Here is a 19,609-nt window from a genome sequence, read left to right on the forward strand (position 1 = left end):
TTCCTAACTGTGAACATACCCTTATTCTATCATATACTCTGTTGATCCTCACTGAATATATGTTCACTTAATAATTCAGCTTTTGGTTGATCTGATTAAAAAAAAAAAATAACTGGATTAGAGGGCCAGGGAAGGGTTAACAGGAGGAAGTGGGGACTGCATTGTGAAGAGTTAATGGGCCAAAAGAGAGGGGACAGCACCTGAAGGGGTAACAGGAGGGGGGAAAAAAAGAGGACAGCACCTGAAAGGTTAACCTGTGAGCCTCACTGCAGGGGAGAAGTAGTTTACAGACCATAGTGATGGCTGTCCTCCCTGCACCAGGAAGATCTGTCACTGCAAAGGATTGAGAACGGAGCTTCTAAGCCAGACAGGGAGGCTGCCATGATGTCAGGACAAGAAGCTTCTTGTCACCGGAGGCGTTGAGGACAAGGTGGCTGTGCCGGCTTCTGGACTGCAAAACAGGCCACAGTCTCAGTGCTGGAGGTAGACAGAAGGTCTTGGAGGCCTGGCGAATCTTCAAAAAGGCACGCAGAGTTGTCGGAGGGTGAGGCAACGGAGGGGGACATGTAGGAGCAGACTGAGGGGCTTAAAGGCAGGAAAAGAGTAAGAATACTATGTTACTAGGCCACACCCCTTAAAGACCAAGGCCACACCCCCTAACAGCGGATTATCGATTATGGAAATTGTTGACAATTTCCATTATTGATTTTAATTGATAATGACTATTAAAGCAGTTTTTGAAACAGGATTTTATGCTTTCAAGAATGGTGCCAAAATTGTATTGATTAAAATAGTTTATTGGTTTCCTAGAAAACAGTTCTGTTAAGTGACAGCTAGTCCTTACTGTTACTAAAAAAATGACTTCAGCATTGGCCGTCCGAGCATACTGGGAGGTTGTCAGAAGACTCTTCTAACATAAAAAATTGGACAATCACTGTTTTTCCCTGCTGAAACCATCTGTGAAGAAACCGGAGGGCAAGTTCTCAGTTTCCCTGCAGCACCACCACAGGAGAAGTAAGGCATTACACAGTTCCTACTGACATTGTTGCACTGTCCATGTAATGAACGAAAAGGCTTGGTCCTCCAGAGCTTTTTGTAGCTATTCTCCCCTCTGGTTATTAAATAAAGGTCCAGAATGGTGGATTTGCCCTCTAAGTTGGAATGATTTGTTCTTTCCTTTACTTATATAGGCCTATAGTAAATGAACAGGTCCTTGTACTGAGAAATTCTTTTTGTCCCTAACAATTTTTTTTTTCAACGCCTCTTCTGTTTTTACAACGATAAATGTATTAATTTAAAGTTTTTCTTCCTGCACTAGTTTTGGATTTGTGGGCACATATGTGGCCTTTATGTGATGCCAAGTACATCCTTCTGACAGTCCTCTCTGTCAGCAAGTTCGTTTGCCAAGCGCAACTCCTGTGCAGACAGAGAGCGAGCTATGGCTATGATCCCTGCATGTGATCAGACTTTTCAAGTTCTCTGCACTGTGCCTGGAAGGAATCTGCATGAAAGCTGGAAGAATAAAGGTGATCGGACCTCATAGAGAGAACACAACAGAGGTCAGAGGAGGGGAAATAAAGCGTGGGTTGAAGTTTTTGTTTCACAAATGCGTATGCGTACCCAAGAACTTTTCCGTGCCGCATAAAGCTCTGTTGGTTAAATAATGAGAGGCTTGTAATTTTCATCAAGTATTATTATATTCATATAAAGAGCAAAACCATAGCCATAAAGCCGTTGTTTTCCTTTAATCCGAAAGTTTTAATGCTGGAAATGCTGAGGAAAGTTTTGTTTGCAAGGTCCGTCAATAGTAAGATGATCATAGGGTGTCTGACTGCTGGTGCCCCCAGAGATCAGCGGAAATCTGCAGAAAAACCTGGCAGCAACTATACTTCCCTTACAGCGCCACCCCAGGAGCAATGAAGTATTACACGATGCCTGTAAAATCAGTGGATTGTCTGTGTAGTTCATAGACAGACTGGGTACCCCAGAAACAGAGAGAATGTCTTTGTAGCTGCCCTCCTTACTTATTTTCTTTATGGAAAAGCAGAGAAGAATAAATCCTGGTGCCCACTTTATTTTTTTACATTTTTTTTGTAACAAATTCATGGACATCACTGTGGCGACCATTACACCCAATATACCAACCAGCTCACAATGTCACTGCTATTGTCGTTGAACCCGCAATCCGTTTTGCACTGAATTACTCAGCCTGAACTATGTATTGTTCTACGCTTTCTTATGTAATATATAAAATATATTGCATGCGATATTGCATGTGCCAGAAAGTTTTAAATGGGCACTGTCATTTAAAGCAAATTTTTGCTATTGCACTCCTTATGGGAAGTAAAAAAATCTTTCTATTGTACTTTGAATGAAGTTTTCTACGTTTTATTTGTGTTTAAAAAATCTGCCACTAGGTGTCTCCCTATTTGTCCAGAGCACATTTCCCCCTATCACTTGCGCTGACTTTGGACTTCTGCTGGCCTGGCAAAAGTCCAAGTTCAGGAAATGCATTCTGGTGTGCTGAGGGGGGGGGGGGGGGGGGGGGGAGTGCAGCCTTAGCCAAACATAGCTCATCTCACACTGAACTGCTCTGGGCTGTGTGTAGCAGAGTGAGGGAGGAAGTTCTCCCCTGTATGGCTTCAGATGATGTCACGCCTGCTGGGGAATGTCCCTTCCCAATCTGACTAAGCAGAAAATACAAAGGAATAACAAGGTAGAAAACTAAAAAATAATAAAAATAAAGGCAGGGGGTGGTTTATCATGATGGGGGCAGTGAACTGGGAGGATTATAAAATTTATCAAGATCATGACCGGTACTCTTTTAAGGGTTGACAAAATATGGCGATTATGTGAATTGCAAGAAATGCAATAAAATGGTGTCATAACAAATGTGTCCCACAGGCAATATTGCGCTATTACAGTGACACATGCTAAACTTAAATGTTTTACCATTGAGAAAAAGTCACAAACCAGCATCACCAAGAAGCAAACTGGGTGACTACTTGTGACAGTATATTTTTCCCATAAGGAAACATGGGTAATGCTGGACAATACTGAAGAGCCATAACCATAGGGTATGGACCAGTGGAGTTCTATTTCCATAAAACCAGTGTAATAAAACAAAGAAAAATGTTTACTCTTTTCTCTGATCCCACAATGATCCAGCTCAATAGCTCTTTTTATGTCTTTAAAAGACAGATAACCAAAATGATGCTATTAGAACTGCATTGGTACCCTCTCTATGGCTAGACCTCTATAGCATTTCAGCATTATTGCAACATTATCCCTATCGGACCCCCCCCCCCCCCCCCACAAAACTTTTTTTTATTATTTTTTAAATGAACTGGTACCAGAAACGTAAACAGATTTGTAAATTACTTCTATTAAAAAAATCTTTATCCTTCCAGTACTTATTAGCGGCTATATGCTACAGAGGAAATTCTTTGCTTTTTTGAATTTCTTTTTTGTCTTGTCCACAGTGCTCTCTGCTGACACCTGATGCCCGTATCAGTAACTGTCCAGAATAGCATAGGTTTGCTATGAGGATTTTCTCCTGCTCTGGACAGTTCCTGATATGGGCATCAGGTGTCAGCAGAGCATACAGTTGCTAAAAAGTCAGATTGAATCACGAGTAGAAACAGCAATGCTGAGCACCAACGGCGAACAAGTCAATCAGTAACGGTAGCCAGTCTGAATGTACCTCAATCACAGCATACATGTGCATACGGGGGGTGCTGTCTTGAAGTGCATATAGTGTGGTATAACATCATATCCAAGTAGAAGAAAAGATGCACTCACCCCGTGTTTATAGAACAAAGCTTCTTTTATTTTGCAGTGGGGAACAAAGCAAGACCCCGGCAGCTTGTGTAGGGATAAGGTGCAGAACATTGCAGACGTCTAAGGTGTGACAGCCGTTTCACCCGCGCATGCGGGCTTCGTCATGCGCGGGTGAAACGGCTGACGAAGCCCGCATGCGCGGGTGAAACGGCTGTCACACCTTAGACGTCTGCAGCGTGCTGCACCTTATCCCTACACAAGCTGCCAGGGTCTTGCTTTGTTCCACACTACAAAATAAAATAAGTTTTGTTCTACAAACACTGGGTGAGTGCATCTTTTCTTCTACTTGGATAAGTTGCTAAAAAGTACTGGAAGTTTTTAATAGAAGTAATTTACAAATCTGTTTAACTTTCTGGCACCAGTTGATTTAAAAAAAAAAAAAGTTTTCCACCGGAGTACCCTTTTAAGGCCTATATAACATTGGCTGTTTATCGGTTGAATGATCGTTCTTAGGAACACAGGTTCCTAATAATCGGCCTGTGTAAAAGGACCAATGATCAGCTGAAGAACACTGAGATAAGCGATCGTCAGCTGATTGGAGTTTTTGTGCGGCCATTTAAAGTAGCGGTATCGGCCAAACCTCACCCTATGTAAATGGTATGTGCTGCCGACAAATATAAATTTACAGAGCTGCACAAACAATCCATACAATCGTCCCCCCAGCGATCGTTCATCCAGCTTGGCAGCACAATTGAGGAGAAAGCTCAGTAAACAAGTGTAGATAAATGTAGAAAATAGAGGTCCTGCACTTACCGCAATAAATCTGTAGCTTCAACTGCTCATGTCAGCCAGGCAGAGTATCTGGGAGACATCACTGAGTACTAAGAGGCTCAGTAAACAGGTGCAAACAACATTGGTGCACATCATCAGGAGCCCGTCAGTTCCTGGCTGTAAAGGTCTTTAAAGTGTACCTCTCATCAAAAAAACTTTTAATATATTATAGATTAATGTATGCAGAATAACTTTACAATTGCATGTTATTAAAAAATATGCCTGTTTCTATTTAATTTTCCACTTTGAAGAAATGACCACTAGGGGTCTCCCTACCAGTCCTGGCAGCAAGCATTTCAGACTCATGCTGGAGTCCTAAACACTACGAGCTGCCAGTCTGCTTTGTTCACAAAGGAGAACACTCAGAGCTGCCAGCCTGCTTTGTTCACAGCCTGTTTGGCTGTGAACAAAGCAGGCTGGCAGCTCTGAGTGTTTAGGACTCCATCATGAGTCAGAAATGCTTGCTGACAGGACTGATCAGGAAAAATACAATAGAAAGAAGCATATTTTTCATTAACATGCTATTGGAAAGTTATTCAACATTCATTAGTCTAAAATATATCAAAAGTGTATTTGATGAGAGGTACCCTTTAAGCTGTGTTTACATCTACAGTGAAGCCTTCATTGCATATTCTGTAACAAACAAAGGGCAAAGTAGTGCAGGATGCTTTGCTATTTTATCTATTTACTACCTAAGTACCCTTTGTTGCCTGGAATTCAAACCTAAACCTTGTGGAAAAGGAAAAGCAACAATGATGCTTCTGTCCTCGTGTCCCCTCCTCATATCCCATTCTCCGCACTTACTATTCTCTGTACCTGCCTACCTGACAGTCTGCAGGATGTTTAAAAGTATCGGGCAATCTCGGCAGCCCAAGAGTAATGGGATCAAGAGTAATGATTTAACTATTTTTAGTTGACTAATGAGTAACGTGTATGAAGTTTAACATAAATATCTCCAGCCATTTGGAAGTTAGGCTGGAACATACATTCACACGTTGAGTACTTTATTTATATATATATATTTGTATACTTGTTCATAGTATCTGTCTTATTATTTTGTAGACTTGTGCACGGTATACATATTGGTGTTTTGTATACTTGTACTTTGTGCACAAGTCAGGTGGAGTCAGTTCATTGAAAGCTAAGGTCCATGTGTGATTGAATTTCAAGGTTTCTCTCTGGTATTCCAGATGGGATGTTCTCACAGGAGAGCTAGTAAATGATTTGCTAACAGCTTTCCTATGTTCCCTCCGATTGGTCTCTTTCACTTGTCAATCATCTGAACATGCAGGCTCCTACAAGTTCGTGGCAGACGTAGGAGACACCACGTGAACAGTGAGTAGACTCTTGAAACACCTGTTGTTCTTGTATTACTCTACAAGAAAGCTATAAATGCGCATGTGACCAGGCAGCTCAACAGGTTACTATATACTGTGACTTATAAAGTGGTCATCTTCCTACTGTGACAATAGGTAAGTTCCTTATGCCTAGTTGAGATTAGAGCCATCAAATGAGGAAGTCAGGTGGATTTTTGTGTAGTGTCTATTGCTAATTTAATGGTTGTGCTACAGGGTTGAGCTCATTTTGTCTGCAAGTGATTATTACATACAAATGTGGACTTGTGGGAGAAAGTACAGGTACAGAGAAGTATGGATGCTAGGGTAATGTACAACTTGGGAAAGTATACCATCATTTACTTGTTACCGAAATCGCCCCCTATATTGGTTATATACAGTCTCTATTCTATGTCTGTCTTCTATAAATTGAAAGGTGGAATACATGTTATGATATCGTTCAGAAACTCGGCTCTGTTCACACAATCTGGACATCTTAAAGGGGTATTCCAGAATTTTCTTTTATTTGACTATGCTACAGGGGCTGTAAAGTTAGTGTAGTTCATAATATAGTGTCTGTACCTGTTTCTGACAGTTTTCTCACAATTCTTGTGATTTTCACCCCAATATTTATTTTTAACAGCATACAAAATTCCTGTTGTCTCAGAATTTTCCCAGGTTGCAGTACGGCCGAGATCTGACATCACTCAGCTGATGACAGGGAGCCTGTCTGCTTCAATGGGTGGAGCGATCGCTTGGTGGTAGGGAGATCAAACTAGGCACCCTGTTTGAAAACCACAGGTCTTTTGAATGGATGCAGCTCATTTATGTTTCAATGGGTGGGGTGGCTGATGTGTGGGAGGGAGGACAATTTAATTATGGGATTTGTAGGCAAAAAATAAAACTCAAACAGGAAATACCAGTTCACAAAAAGCTAGCCACAGTGTTATGGTAATCTCACAACTCCAAGACAAGCGCAGATCCTTCCTAAGCATGTTGTTACTGTCTGCCAGGTACGTACTAAAATCACCTTTTGGTGGAGAACCCCTTTAACTGTCATTATGCTGGCCAAGAGTGCAACCACGAGGAGTCTAAAATAATCCGGTATGTTTAATGAGATATTTCGGTAAAATTCTTTTTGTACCCCAGTACAATATATATAGACAGTACATGTTCTACATACCCTGGGTTAAATGTTTTTTAGCCCTAAATTTTTCTAGAGCTTTGCTGGTATTTTGATGTACAAGACTGTCTTCACAAAGCTCTATCATGGTGACAGGTGCACATATTCTCATCTATGAGTCTTACAGAGTAAGGTAAGGGCTCTAATACACAGCCTGAGCCTGTCTGTAAACGAACACTGATCTTGTGGATCGATATTCGTGTATCGAGCCCAATACGCAGGTCAGGTGGGGGGGGGGGGGGGCACACAAATGATCACTTGATCATGCATGACTTTAGGGAATCAAAAAGTCCCAAACAGCCAAAGATACCTGCCCTATTACACAGGGCAATATCTACCTACACGGCCAATAAAAGCCTCATGTAATAGGGCCCTAGATTGCAGGTTTTACCTGTGGATAGACAAGTAAAAGGCAAAAGGATTGACTTGACTTCAATTTTTATCGTCCATTCAAAGCAAATCCAATGTATGTTTTAAAATTTTGGAAGAATACATTTTAGCCATTCTGTTGAAACAAACACACAAATTTAAAGGTTTTTTGAGACTTTTATATTGTTGATCTGCCCTTTATAGTTGGTCATCAATATCCAATTTGTTATGGTGTGACTATCTGCACCCCTGCTGATCAGCTGATGGAAGGGACCATGGAGCGAAAGCTGTTGCCTCTTTGTTTAGCAAAGCTGCCACCTTTTTCAATACCTGGTATTGCGGCTCTTCTCATTCTGTACCTGGTATTGCGGCTCTTCTCATTCTGTACCTGGTATTGCAGATTGCAGAAGTAAGGAGCTGTGTCTGGTAAGCAACCAAGGAGCTGCAGCGCTTACAAAAGTGCCATTGCCTCTTTATTCTGCTGATCAAGATTGTCAGGAGTTTGAATGACCAGTCTGATATTGACGGCCTATCCTAAGAATAGGACATCAATAATAGAGGTCTTGAATAAACCCTTAAAGGGTCACTCCGGTGAAAACCTTTTTTCTTTTAAATCAACTGGTGGCAGAAAGTTAAACATATTTGTAAATTACTTCTATTAAAAAATTTTAATCCTTCCTGTACTTATTAGCTGCTGAATACTGCAGAGGAAATTATTTTCTTTTTGGAATGCTCTCTGATGACATCACGAGCACAGTGCTCTCTGCTGACGTTATTATAATAATAATAACGCTTTATTTATTGTTGTCCTTAGTGGGATTTGAACCCAAGTCCCCAGCACTGCAAGGCAGCACTGCTAACCACTGAGCCACCATGCTGCCCTTAGCATACATCTGCTATGCATGGTTGCTAAAATGGACAGAGATGTCAGCAGAGAGCACTGTGCTCGTGATGTCATCAGTGTTCCAAAAAAGAAAGGAATTTCCTCTGTAGCATTCAGCAGCTAATAAGTACTGGAAGGATTAAGATTTTTTAATAGAAGTAATTTACAAATATGTTTAACTTTCTGCCACCAGTTGATTTAAAAGAAAAAAGGTTTTCACCAGAGTACCCCTTTAAAATTGAAGGTGTGTGAAAAGGGATCGGGAAGCACAATAAATATGGTAATAAGTGGGAATAACATTATTCCAAAGGTTCTTTATATTTTAACGCAGGGCACAACAAATCCAGGGTCAGTGTATTTCAACCAGTGTGCCACAGGGCCCTAAATACAGGATAAGTGGGTTAGTGTTAGTGCAAACGCTAACTGTGCATAATACTAGGAAAATAGTGAATAAACATGTTTAAACAATCTCAAAAACTGAAACATTGCGCTAATTAGCAAAAAAAATTTAAATCCTGATCATTACTTTTTTTGTTGGCTCCTAGATTCACCACATATTTGGTTAAGCCTTTTTTAAGGGCTTAGACATGACGTTTTAACCAGTTAACATCTGCCAACAGCTATTTTAGCTGACTTCCCCATTACGATTCACGCTCAGCTCAACCGAACATGCATCTTTTTTTATCTGAGAATAAGCTGCTGCAAGACCCTTCTGGCAGTCTCCCATTGGTGAAAAATATTGGGAATATTGAGATTTCTCTGACAGTGCCTCAGGGAGTTAGTTGGTTACAAAGTCATCATACATACACATTAGATCAGTGGTCTTCAACCTGCGGACCTCCAGATGTTTCAAAACTACAACTCCCAGCATGCCCAGACAGCCGATGGCTGTCCGGGCATGCTGGGAGTTGTAGTTTTGAAACATCTGGAGGTCCGCAGATTGAAGACCACTGCATTAGATCTTTGGTATATCCTGCCACTATCAGACCAGTGTGTGTAGCCACTTGGTTGAGTAGAAGGACTGATATTTTGTGCTGTTGTTTCCTTTAAAGGGGTTATCCAGGAAAAAACTTTTTTTTTATATATCAACTGGCTCCAGAAAGATAAACAGATTTGTAAATTACTTCTATTAAAAAATCTTAATCCTTTCAGTACTTATGAGCTTCTGAAGTTAAGGTTGTTCTTTTCTGTCTAAGTGCTCTCTGATGACACGTGTGTTGGGAACCGCCCAGTTTAGAAGCAAATCCCCATAGTAAACCTCTTCTAAACTGGGCGTTTCCCGAGACAGGTGTCATCAGAGAGCACTTAGACAGAAAAGAACAACCTTAACTTCAGAAGCTCATAAGTACTGAAAGGATTAAGATTTTTTAATAGAAGTAATTTACAAATCTGTTTATCTTTCTGGAGCCAGTTGATATATATATATAAAAAAAAAGTTTTTTCCTGGAATACCCCTTTTAATATTATCACAATGCCCTATATCTACCTGTGCATCAAATGTTTTCGAATTAGAGCAGACACCACCATCTTTTCCATAAAGGTCACCACTTTATACCAGAATGGAAATAATTTGAACTCAAGCAGTATTCCATCATTAAAGATCAAAAGTGACAGCTTTCTTGATGTTGTTGGATGTTGTTTGATAAATGACCTTTAGTGTCTGAAACCTGATGTCAGTTCTGTGTCCTAAATAAACAAATGGGTACATTATCCTGTATTGTAGCCAGGTAACTTTTGAAGATAAAATGACGGTTCCAGTTCGGACACTGGCGACACTTCCGCAAAAAATTAAAACCATGGGGGGAGATTTATCAAGGGATTTTGAGCTCTTTTTTTGCTTACAAAAGTCGCACAGAAAGTCGCATCTGCGCCTAAGCAACTTTTTGTGCGACTTTTGGCTGTAAACAAAAATCTAAAAAAGACCTTACAAAAGTGAATTTTAGTTTTCCCTTTGCAGTGGTCAGGGGATTTATCAAGTGCGACAGTCACACAAAAGTTGCAACCGCCTCCAAAGCAGCGTAAATGTAAGCAAGCACGGACCTGGCCTACAAAACTTGCTTTGGAGAGCGGGATTTTTTATATCCCGCCGCTCGCAGCAGCCCCCACTCCAGATATCCCATCCGCCGGCTAGCCGTTCCAGGACTGCAACTCCCAGCATGCCCTAACAGTGAGGACATGCTGGGAGTTGTAGTTGCAACGGCTGGTAGTTGCGGACAGGTAGCCGGGGAGCGGAAACCCCCCTGCTTATTGCCAACACCCCACCCTGGCCGCTCTCCTCCCGTGTGTGTGTAGCGTCCCCCTCGCCGCCGCTCGGAGCAGCCCCCACTCCAGATATCCCACCCGCCGGCTAGCCGCTACAGGACTACAATTCTCAGCATGCCCTGTCATTGAGGACATGCTGGGAGTTGTAGTTACAACAGCTGGTAGTTGTGGGCGTGTGGCCGGGGAGCGGAGCTGGCCGGCTGCAAGGAATATGAAACTACACTGTAACGTCATATTTCCCCGCCTGAGCTGTAATTGGATTGTCGGTCTCAGCCAAATACAGCTCAGGCCGGGAAATATGACATTACAGTGTAGTTTCATATTCCTTGCAGCCGGCCAGCTCCGCTCCCCGGCCACACGCCCGCAACTACCAGCTGTTGTAACTACAACTCCTAGCATGTCCTCACTGACAGGGCATGCTGGGAGTTGTAGTCCCATAACGGCTAGCCGGCGGGTGGGATATCTGGAGCGGGGGCTGCTGCGAGCGGCGTCGAGGCAAAGATAGGTGGCGGTGAGGGGGACGCTACACACGGGAGGGGAGCGGCCCGGGTGGGGGTGTTAGCAATTAGCGGGGGGGGGGGGGGGGGAGGTTGGAAATAAGCGGGGGGGCTTCTGCTCCCTGGCCACCCACCCACAAGTACCAGTCGTTGCAACTACAACTCCCAGCATGTCCTCGCTGTCGATAACAGGCTGGCGTTATTTAGGCTGGGGAGGGCCAGTAATGATGGTCCTTGCCCACCCTGGTAATGTCAGGCTGTTGCTGTTTAGTTGGTATCTGGCTGAGAGTGAAAATAGGGGGAACCCCACACATTTTTTATTATAATTTTTTTTGTTATTGTTTAATTATTTATGAGAAAACACGTGGGGGTTATTCGTATTTTCACTCTCAGCCAGATACCAACCAAGCAGCAACAGCCTGACGTTACCAGGGTGGATGCGGAACATTGTTACTGACCCTCCCCAGCCTAAATAACGCCAGCCAGTTACCGTCTAGGCCCAGGAGCGCCATTTTTTTTTACCCTCCGTACCTGTTGGTACCGGCTCTTCCCGACACCTTGGTGGTGGTGGGTACCGGGGTAAGTGCTCACTTTTTTTGTGACTAGCTCTAAGTCCCGGTTTAGTAATGGTTTCCATCTATAATATGGCCTCCACTACTAAGCCTGCAAGCTAAATTTAAACAAAAAAAAAACCCCACAACACTTTTAAATAACTTTTATTCGAAAAAACACTCCCCCACAAGCCCTTTTTAACCATTTTATTAATATTAAACAAAAAAAACACTGGTCATCAACGTAGTCCACCGAATCCGAAGAAGTCCTCTGCATAAACACATCTGAAATAATAAGAAAAAAACACAGAAAATTGGTTAGTACATTTATAGTGCCCATAAACCAGCTTTCCCAACAGGGAGCCTCCAGCTGTTGCTAAGCTACAACCCCATCATTTCCGGACAGCCTTTGGCTGTCTGGGAAATATATAAGTTGTAATTTAGCAACAGCTGGAGTTTCGCTGTTTCTAAACTACAACTCCTGTGATGAAAAAATGATCCCTTACACATCCACCTATACGGAAAAATCTAAAAAGTTAGAGGGGGTCAGAAGAGGACAATTTTAAACATGCAAATTTTCCTATAAATAGTTTACATTTTTTGAGAAAAGCAAAACAAAATCAAACCAACTGTATATAAGGCCCCTTTCACTCTGCCACAAACATCCATCAGACCCTTTTTTTTTTTTTTTTTTTGTGCCATAATGGACGTTATTTTTGACCGGGCTCAATAGGAAACAATGGGTCCCGACAGATGCCACTCACTATTATGCGGTCTGTCGGCAATGTTGTTTTTTGACTGGAGTAGCAGGAGGAAAAATCGTTGCATGATGTATTTTTTCCCCGGGTTCCCCGACAGACGTCACACTGCTGTGTCACAAAGGAAGGGGGAAAGAGGCCTAGGTGAATATCATTTCAATTGTATGGACCTACAGAATACATAGAATGTGTCATTTTTACAGAAAAGTGCACTGGGAAGAAACGGAAGGTCCTAAAAGTTACAAAATTGTGTTTTTGTTTTTTACCAATTTTGTCCCAAAATATTTTTTATTTTTTTTTTGTTTCGCCTTAGATCTTGTGGTGAAATTATTAATGTCATTACAAAGTAAAATTGGTGGTGCAGAAAACAAGGCTTTATATGTTAGGTGGGAAATTGAAAGCGTTATGATTTTTAGAAGGTGAGGAGAAAAAAAAACAAAAGTGCAAAAATAAAAAAATCCCTGTGTCCAAAAGGGGTTAAAAAGAATATTTATATTTCGCACATTTTTTTCACAACTGCGATTTTAGAGCAGAAAAGTCACAGAGGAGAGGAGGAGGTGTTACAAAGTGTTGTTCTGAAGTCATTTATTGGTTTTTGCTGATGGGTGCTAAATAAATGGTATTTAAAAGCGATTTATTGTTTTTTTGCTTATGTGAGCCAAATTTATCAATCCCTGTGATAGTATGATAAATAGGTCACACATGAGCAAAACCAAAAGCAAGAAAAAAATGCCTACAGAACTCGCTTACCAAAGCACCGATGATAAATGTCCCCGCATGTTTTTAAAATGTAAGCTCACTTTTGTGAAACTTCGACTATGTTCACATCAGCATCGCAGACTCCTTTCTGAGCCCTTGTCCCATTTGATGAAGAAAAAAACTGTGTTCTTCATACAGCACATCATTTCTATGTCAAAATGACTGATACCTTGCTTGAACTAGGGCTGGGCGGTATACCGGTTCATACCGAATACCGAATTTTTTGGGCTGCACGATATGAATTTTCCCCCATACCGCAATACCGGTTGGGCCCCTCCCCCTCGGAAATGTATTATCAGCCCAGCGCTGCGCTGTCCCCACATCGGGGAACTAATCCGATGTTACCCGCCAGCGCTGTTCTGCTCCCCCCAATTAATGATCAGCCCAGCGGGGTACTACTCACATATGTCACCTTCAAGCACTGCCCTCCTCCTCTTTGTTGGGGGCCACCGGGCGCTGGAACTCCCTGTACGCCAGTGGTCTCCAACCTGCAGACCTCCAGTTGTTGCAAAACTACAACTCCCAGCATGCCCGGACAGCCAACGGCTGTCCGGGCATGCTGGGAGTTGTAGTTTTGCAACAGCTGGAGATCCGCAGGTTTGAGACCACTGCTGTACGCTGTATCCCTATGCCTGTAACTTACCTACGTCGGCCACACGCTGGGGACGGGAACGTCGGACAGCCGTCAGCCTATCACCGGCCGGCGCGATGTCCCGCCCCGGCCAGTGATAGGCTGAGCCCACTGTCATGTAAGTAGCTCTGGCCGGCTTCTTACATGACAGTGCGCTCAGCCTATCACTGGCCGGGGCAGAACATCGCTGCGGCCGGTGATAGACTGACGGCGGTCCGACGTTGAAAATACCGTTATATACCGTGGAACCGCCGTAAGTTAAAAAAATACCATGATACACATATTTGGTCATACCGCCCAGCCCTAGGTTGAACTCTATAGGCCCTATAAGCCAGAGGAGTCCATCAGGAAATGTTGATATCTGTTATATAATGCATCAGGCACTACATTGTGGATTCCATTACAAATAGAAACTTGTGTGAACAGGACCGTATTACAATATTTTATAACCCTGCTTGACAAATTTGTGGTGGCGTCCAAGTGTTTGACTTTCCTCCATTTCTGCACGGATCCTCCATTCTGCTTGCAATTGGCACTCTGGTTTAACAGGAGCAGCAAACGTCAGGTGACCGCCACAGTCAATCAGCTTCCAATCGGTGGTGACTCTCCATACTCAGAAGTACGGAGCATCACTGCTAAGAATGCTGATTGGCTGTGACAGTCTCATGACACCTAAACACCAGCTGAAGACATCTGCTGCTGTACACTAGAGCGCTGACCAAAGACATCCAATACTTAACAACTTATGACTGTGACACACAGGGGGAGATGAGGGGACAGTAATAACTGACACTCTGGGAGATGAGGGGACATTGATAACTGACACACTGGAAATTAGGAGACTTTAATTACTGACACACGGGGACGATGAGGGGAAAGTCATGACTGATCATATAACCTCAAATTGCGAAGTGATGTCATATTACTTGACATGCGGCATCCTGGCTCCTAACTTTTTTTTTTTTTTTGCTGGCTCTTGCTGCTTGTTAATAGAGTATTTGTCACGATAGGTAGGGAGCCATTCCCTCAGCCTAACCACAGTCTCTACCTACTTAGACGATTTGCCCTAAACGATGGCCCACAACTTGGTGGCGGTTCCTGCATTGACTAAGTTCAAAGAGAGAAAGACAGGCTAGGTCAATACCAAAGGGGCACATTAAAGATAAAATCAGAATACTAAAAGGATAAACTTAAAGGGGTATTCCAGGCCAAAACTTTTTTTTTATATATCAACTGGCTCCGGAAAGTTAAACAGATTTGTAAATTACTTCTATTAAAAAAAAATTAATCCTTCCAATAGTTATTAGCTTCTGAGTTGTTGTTTTCTGTCTAACTGCTCAATGATGATGTCACGTCCCGGGAGCTGAGCAGTTCCTATGGGGATATTCTCCCATCTTGCACAGCTCCCGGGATGTGACATCATCATTGAGCAGTTAGACAGAAAACTTCAGAAGCTGATAACTATTGGAAGGATTAAGATTTTTTAATAGAAGTAATTTAACTTTCCGGAGCCAGTTGATATATAAAAAAAAGTTTTTGCCTGCAATATCCCTTTAAAGGGAACCAATCATCAGATTTTACCGTATATAACGCTTGGCAAAGCGTTATATAGGGTAAAATCTTTATTTTCACCATTCCCGGGGGACGCTCCTGCCCCCAGGGATGGTGAAGATATGAAGTTATAAACTAGTCGCCGCCGCCGTAAGTAGTCACCTGGGCGGGGAACTCTTCTCACCTACTCCCGTTCTTCGGCCGGCAGCGACGCCCTCTCCGCTTGATTGATGGGCCGCGTCATCGCTCTGCTCCGTCCGTTCAGTGAGCGGATGTGGCCCATCTATCAAGCGGAGGGGGGCATCGCTGCCGGCCGAAGAACGGGCGTAGGTGAGAAGAGTTCCCCGCCCAGGTGACTACTTACAGCCGTGGCGGTGACTAGTTTATAACTTCATATCTTCACCATCCCTGGGGGCAGGAGCGTCCCCTGGGGATGGTGAGGACAACAATTTTACCCTATATAATGCTTTACCAAGCATTATATAGGGTAAAATCTGATGATTGGTTACCTTTAACAGACTAAAGGGTCAGAACCAGGATAGATACACAGTTTAGAACAAACAGGCTGAGGTCAAACCAGAAGTGTAATGTCAGGTTCAAATGTCAGGTAATAAGGCAGACTGTGAAGATACCGGGAGTACTGGGAGCACTAGTGACTGCTGTAAAAGACCAATTACAGGTGTTTTTGGCCTGTAGATGCCCGTTTAAATACACTATTGGAAAGAATGGGAAGCAGGTGCCGGTTTTGGTGCCTCATGTCACTTGTTCCCCTGACCACTGGGGACGCCTCCCAGAGTGCACAGCATTAGGGATCTTCTGAAGATGACAGGTTTTTATATTCTCCTACATTGCCCAGGAACACATAAAACACCATTCACATGACAGTCAACTTTTGTTACCAACATTTTATGTAAATTCTGATACTTTGGAGTGAACTTATTTTCTTTTTTTAGGTATTCAGGATGACACTACTTTTGTTCCAAATTGGAATGCTGTTTACATCAGTTTTATACCACAGTGTGGAAGGAAAGAGAGATCCAATCATATATTGTGGAGGTTAGTACATCTTACCTTACTAAACATAGCTTACATTGTACTTCCATGTAACACAGATGTAACATCATTTCATTAATAACCTTTTCCCCATTGTCTGGTGCATATTATAAGAACATCTACCTAGTGTAGTCCTTAAACACATATCAACTCTAAGGCTACTTTGCTACGTTTAAATAAATGGCTTTAATCATTTAATTTTACACGGACATTAAATTAATATCTTTTCCACTGAACTGAAAAATACAGCCATACACCTAGTGGTAACATATACCATATAAGACAGAAACCCGTTTGCACACCTGTCCATTGTAGTCCCACTAGTAAACCAACATCAATTACTGTGCAACTACTGTATAACTTCATTACAACAAGGCTCAATCCCAAATGGCATTATAATTGTATCCATAGAAAACTATTACCGTATTTTTCGCCGTGTAAGACGCACTTTTTCTTCCCCAAAACTGGGGGGCAAGTTGGTACCTCTTATACAGCGAATACACATTAAAACCCTGTCCTATCAGGTCGGTTCCAGGGGCCATCAACAGCCGGGACCCACTGCTAATACAGGACATCACCGATCGCGGTGATGCCCTGTATTAACCCTTCAGACGTGGCGATCAAAGCTGACCGCCGCGTCTGAAGAGAAAGTGACACTAACCCGGCTGCACCGGGAGGGACCTTACCTGCCACCTCGGTGTCTGCTCCGTGCCGGGATCCCCTGCATGGGCGGCGCTCTCCTTAGTCGTCATCACGTTGTTGCGCACGCCGTCCTGTCATCCAATAGGAGCGACGTGATGGCGGCGATGGACAGCGAAGATACCGGGCAGCAGAGACGTTCCGTAGCAACGGGGACACCCTGGGGACACAGCGATGGAGGGCGACATCCAGGGCAGCGGTGACGGGTCCGGAGCGGCGGGGACACGTGAGTATTGCCTCCTATACCAGTGGTCTTCAACCTGCGGACCTCCAGATGTTGCAAAACTACAACTCCCAGCATGCCCGGACAGCCAACGGCTGTCCGGGCATGCTGGGAGTTGTAGTTTTGCAACATCTGGAGGTCCACCGGTTGAAGATCACTGTCCTATACTTTACATTGTATTCTAGATTTTCCTCCTTTAAAATTGGGTGCGTCTTATATGCCGGAGCGTCCTATAGGGCGAAAAATACGGTAAGTAAAAAGAACTGTGTATCTCCAGAGTTGGGGTTGGTTTTGCAGCTCTTTACTTTTATAACAATATGGCTCAAGGTAGAAAAAAATATGTTACTCAAATCTTATAACAGTCGTGTGAGATTTGGTGTAGGCATATTAGCTGCAATTGGAATATTGAATCTTAGGGTATGTTCACACAGCGAAATGTTTGTCCCCACAACATTTCTGGGTGGACATTTAGCTAGGACCGCTTAGAAATCTCCATAGGCAGCAATGCATTTCCAGGCGAATTCTACAGAAAGAATGTGTCCGGTGGAAATTCCCCCGTGTGCATGGTGCTGCAGAATCCTACTGAAAACAATGGGTCTGCCACTCTGAAATTCTGCCATGTGAATGGGGCCCTAGATTGTCATATAATCTAGGGCCCCAAATGCCACAATATATTATCATTATAATTATTTAGTATCTGTTTTTCTTAGGTAACTGTTGCTCAATTTTACAAGAGTACATGGAAATCTTTTTCGTTTCTTATTTTAACCAAAAATGTTAGTTGCAACTTTTCACTCTTTGATTAAAGGGGTACTCCGCCCCTAGACATCTTATCCCATACCCTCCCCCCACCGCAATCTCTCCTGCAGCACCTCTGTCATCTGCAACACAAAGCGAACTTCACTCCATGCCTGATGACGGACAATACAGGGGCCGTAGTATTGTGACATCACGGCCCCTCCCCCTCAATACAAGTTTATGGGAGTGGGTGTGACTGTCACCTCGCCCCCTCCCATAGACTTGCATTCAGAGGGCGGGCCAGGATGTCACGAGGGGGACCCCCGCGATTAGACATCTTATCCCTATCCTTTGGATAAGGGATAAGATGTCTAGGGGCGGAGTACCCCTTTAAGGCGTATCTAACATTAAAAAGGGAAAAAAATGCGGAAAGCTAAAGAGAGTAGCATCGAAACGCTGTTTACCTTGCTAGTCAGGGCCGGAGGCCAGTGTGAGGCCCCAGGGACCTGACAAGTTCCTTTTTAAAGGTTTCCCTTTCCAGCACCAAAACTTCTTAAAGGGGTACTCCAACCCTAGACATCTTATCCCCTATCCAAAGGATAGGGAATAAGATGTCTGATCGCGGAGGTCCTGCTGCTGGGGACCCTCGCATTCAACCATGCGCCACCCACCTGTAACGGCTTCCGTAAACCGCTGGAGGCCCTCAGGCTAATACCATCCCGACCACGGGGAGGTAAGATCGTAACGTCACGACCCCGTCCCCATGTGACGTCACACTCTGCCCCCTCAATGCAAGTCTATCGGTGGGGGCGTGACAGCTTTCACGCCCCCTCCCATAGACTTGCATTGAGGGGGCGGGTGTGACGTCACGATCTTACCTCCCCGTGGTCGGGATGGTATTAGCCTGAGGGCCTCCAGCGGTTCCGGAAGCCGTTGCAGGTGGGTGCCGCATGGTAGGACCCCTGGGATAAGATGTCGGGGCGGAGTACCCCTTTAAATCCAAAACTTTATATTATCATTTTAGAATCCGAATAATGACATTCTTAGTGACTTATGCGTTTAAAACCTAATAGGCTCTTAGTCATAACCTTAGCAGTGAGGGAATAAAATGTAGCGTTTTTATCGCTTTTTGTTCTGGAAATCATTGAACTTTTGTAAACTGGTTGGACCCTGTCAGAATGACATAACTTGATGTGAGCCAAAGAAAATAATTTAGGAGAGAGCAGACAGATCTTTATGATAAGCTGTTCTCTTCAGGAAACTGCTGTGTACATGCCCGGAGTGAAAGCAGAGCATTCTACAAGGCCTAAACATCTTTGGTTCTTTTTTAAAAGTGCATCTGTTTCACCAGCATGGTTTTGTTGGGTTAAAGGAGAACTCCAGTGAAATGCATTTTTTATCCCTTATGCCTGGGCTGCCAGAATAAAAAAGATAAACATAAACTTACCTTACGGAGGTCTTGGACACGTTACGTGACACTGCCGCTCAGCCTGTCACCGGGTGTGGT

At 43.4% G+C, this 19,609-nt stretch overlaps 1 protein-coding gene across 5 annotated transcripts in view; it reads left to right on the forward strand.

The window, feature by feature from the left end:
• Positions 1-19,609, forward strand: part of CNPY1 (canopy FGF signaling regulator 1) — a 151,824-nt gene that overhangs the window by 18,130 nt on the left and 114,085 nt on the right. For 4 of the 5 annotated variants that reach the window (XM_056519584.1, XM_056519583.1, XM_056519586.1 and 1 more), the window contains exon 2: positions 16,343-16,445. In XM_056519584.1, the coding sequence (XP_056375559.1) occupies positions 16,352-16,445 (94 nt within the window). In that variant the 5' untranslated portion in view covers positions 16,343-16,351. Of the gene's footprint in view, positions 1-6,064; positions 6,084-16,342; positions 16,446-19,609 lie in introns of those variants that run through there. The other variant, XM_056519585.1, reaches the window with a different exon arrangement.

Source organism: Hyla sarda, chromosome 5 (genome assembly GCF_029499605.1).
Source record: "Hyla sarda isolate aHylSar1 chromosome 5, aHylSar1.hap1, whole genome shotgun sequence".
NCBI classification, from domain to species: domain Eukaryota; kingdom Metazoa; phylum Chordata; class Amphibia; order Anura; family Hylidae; genus Hyla; species Hyla sarda.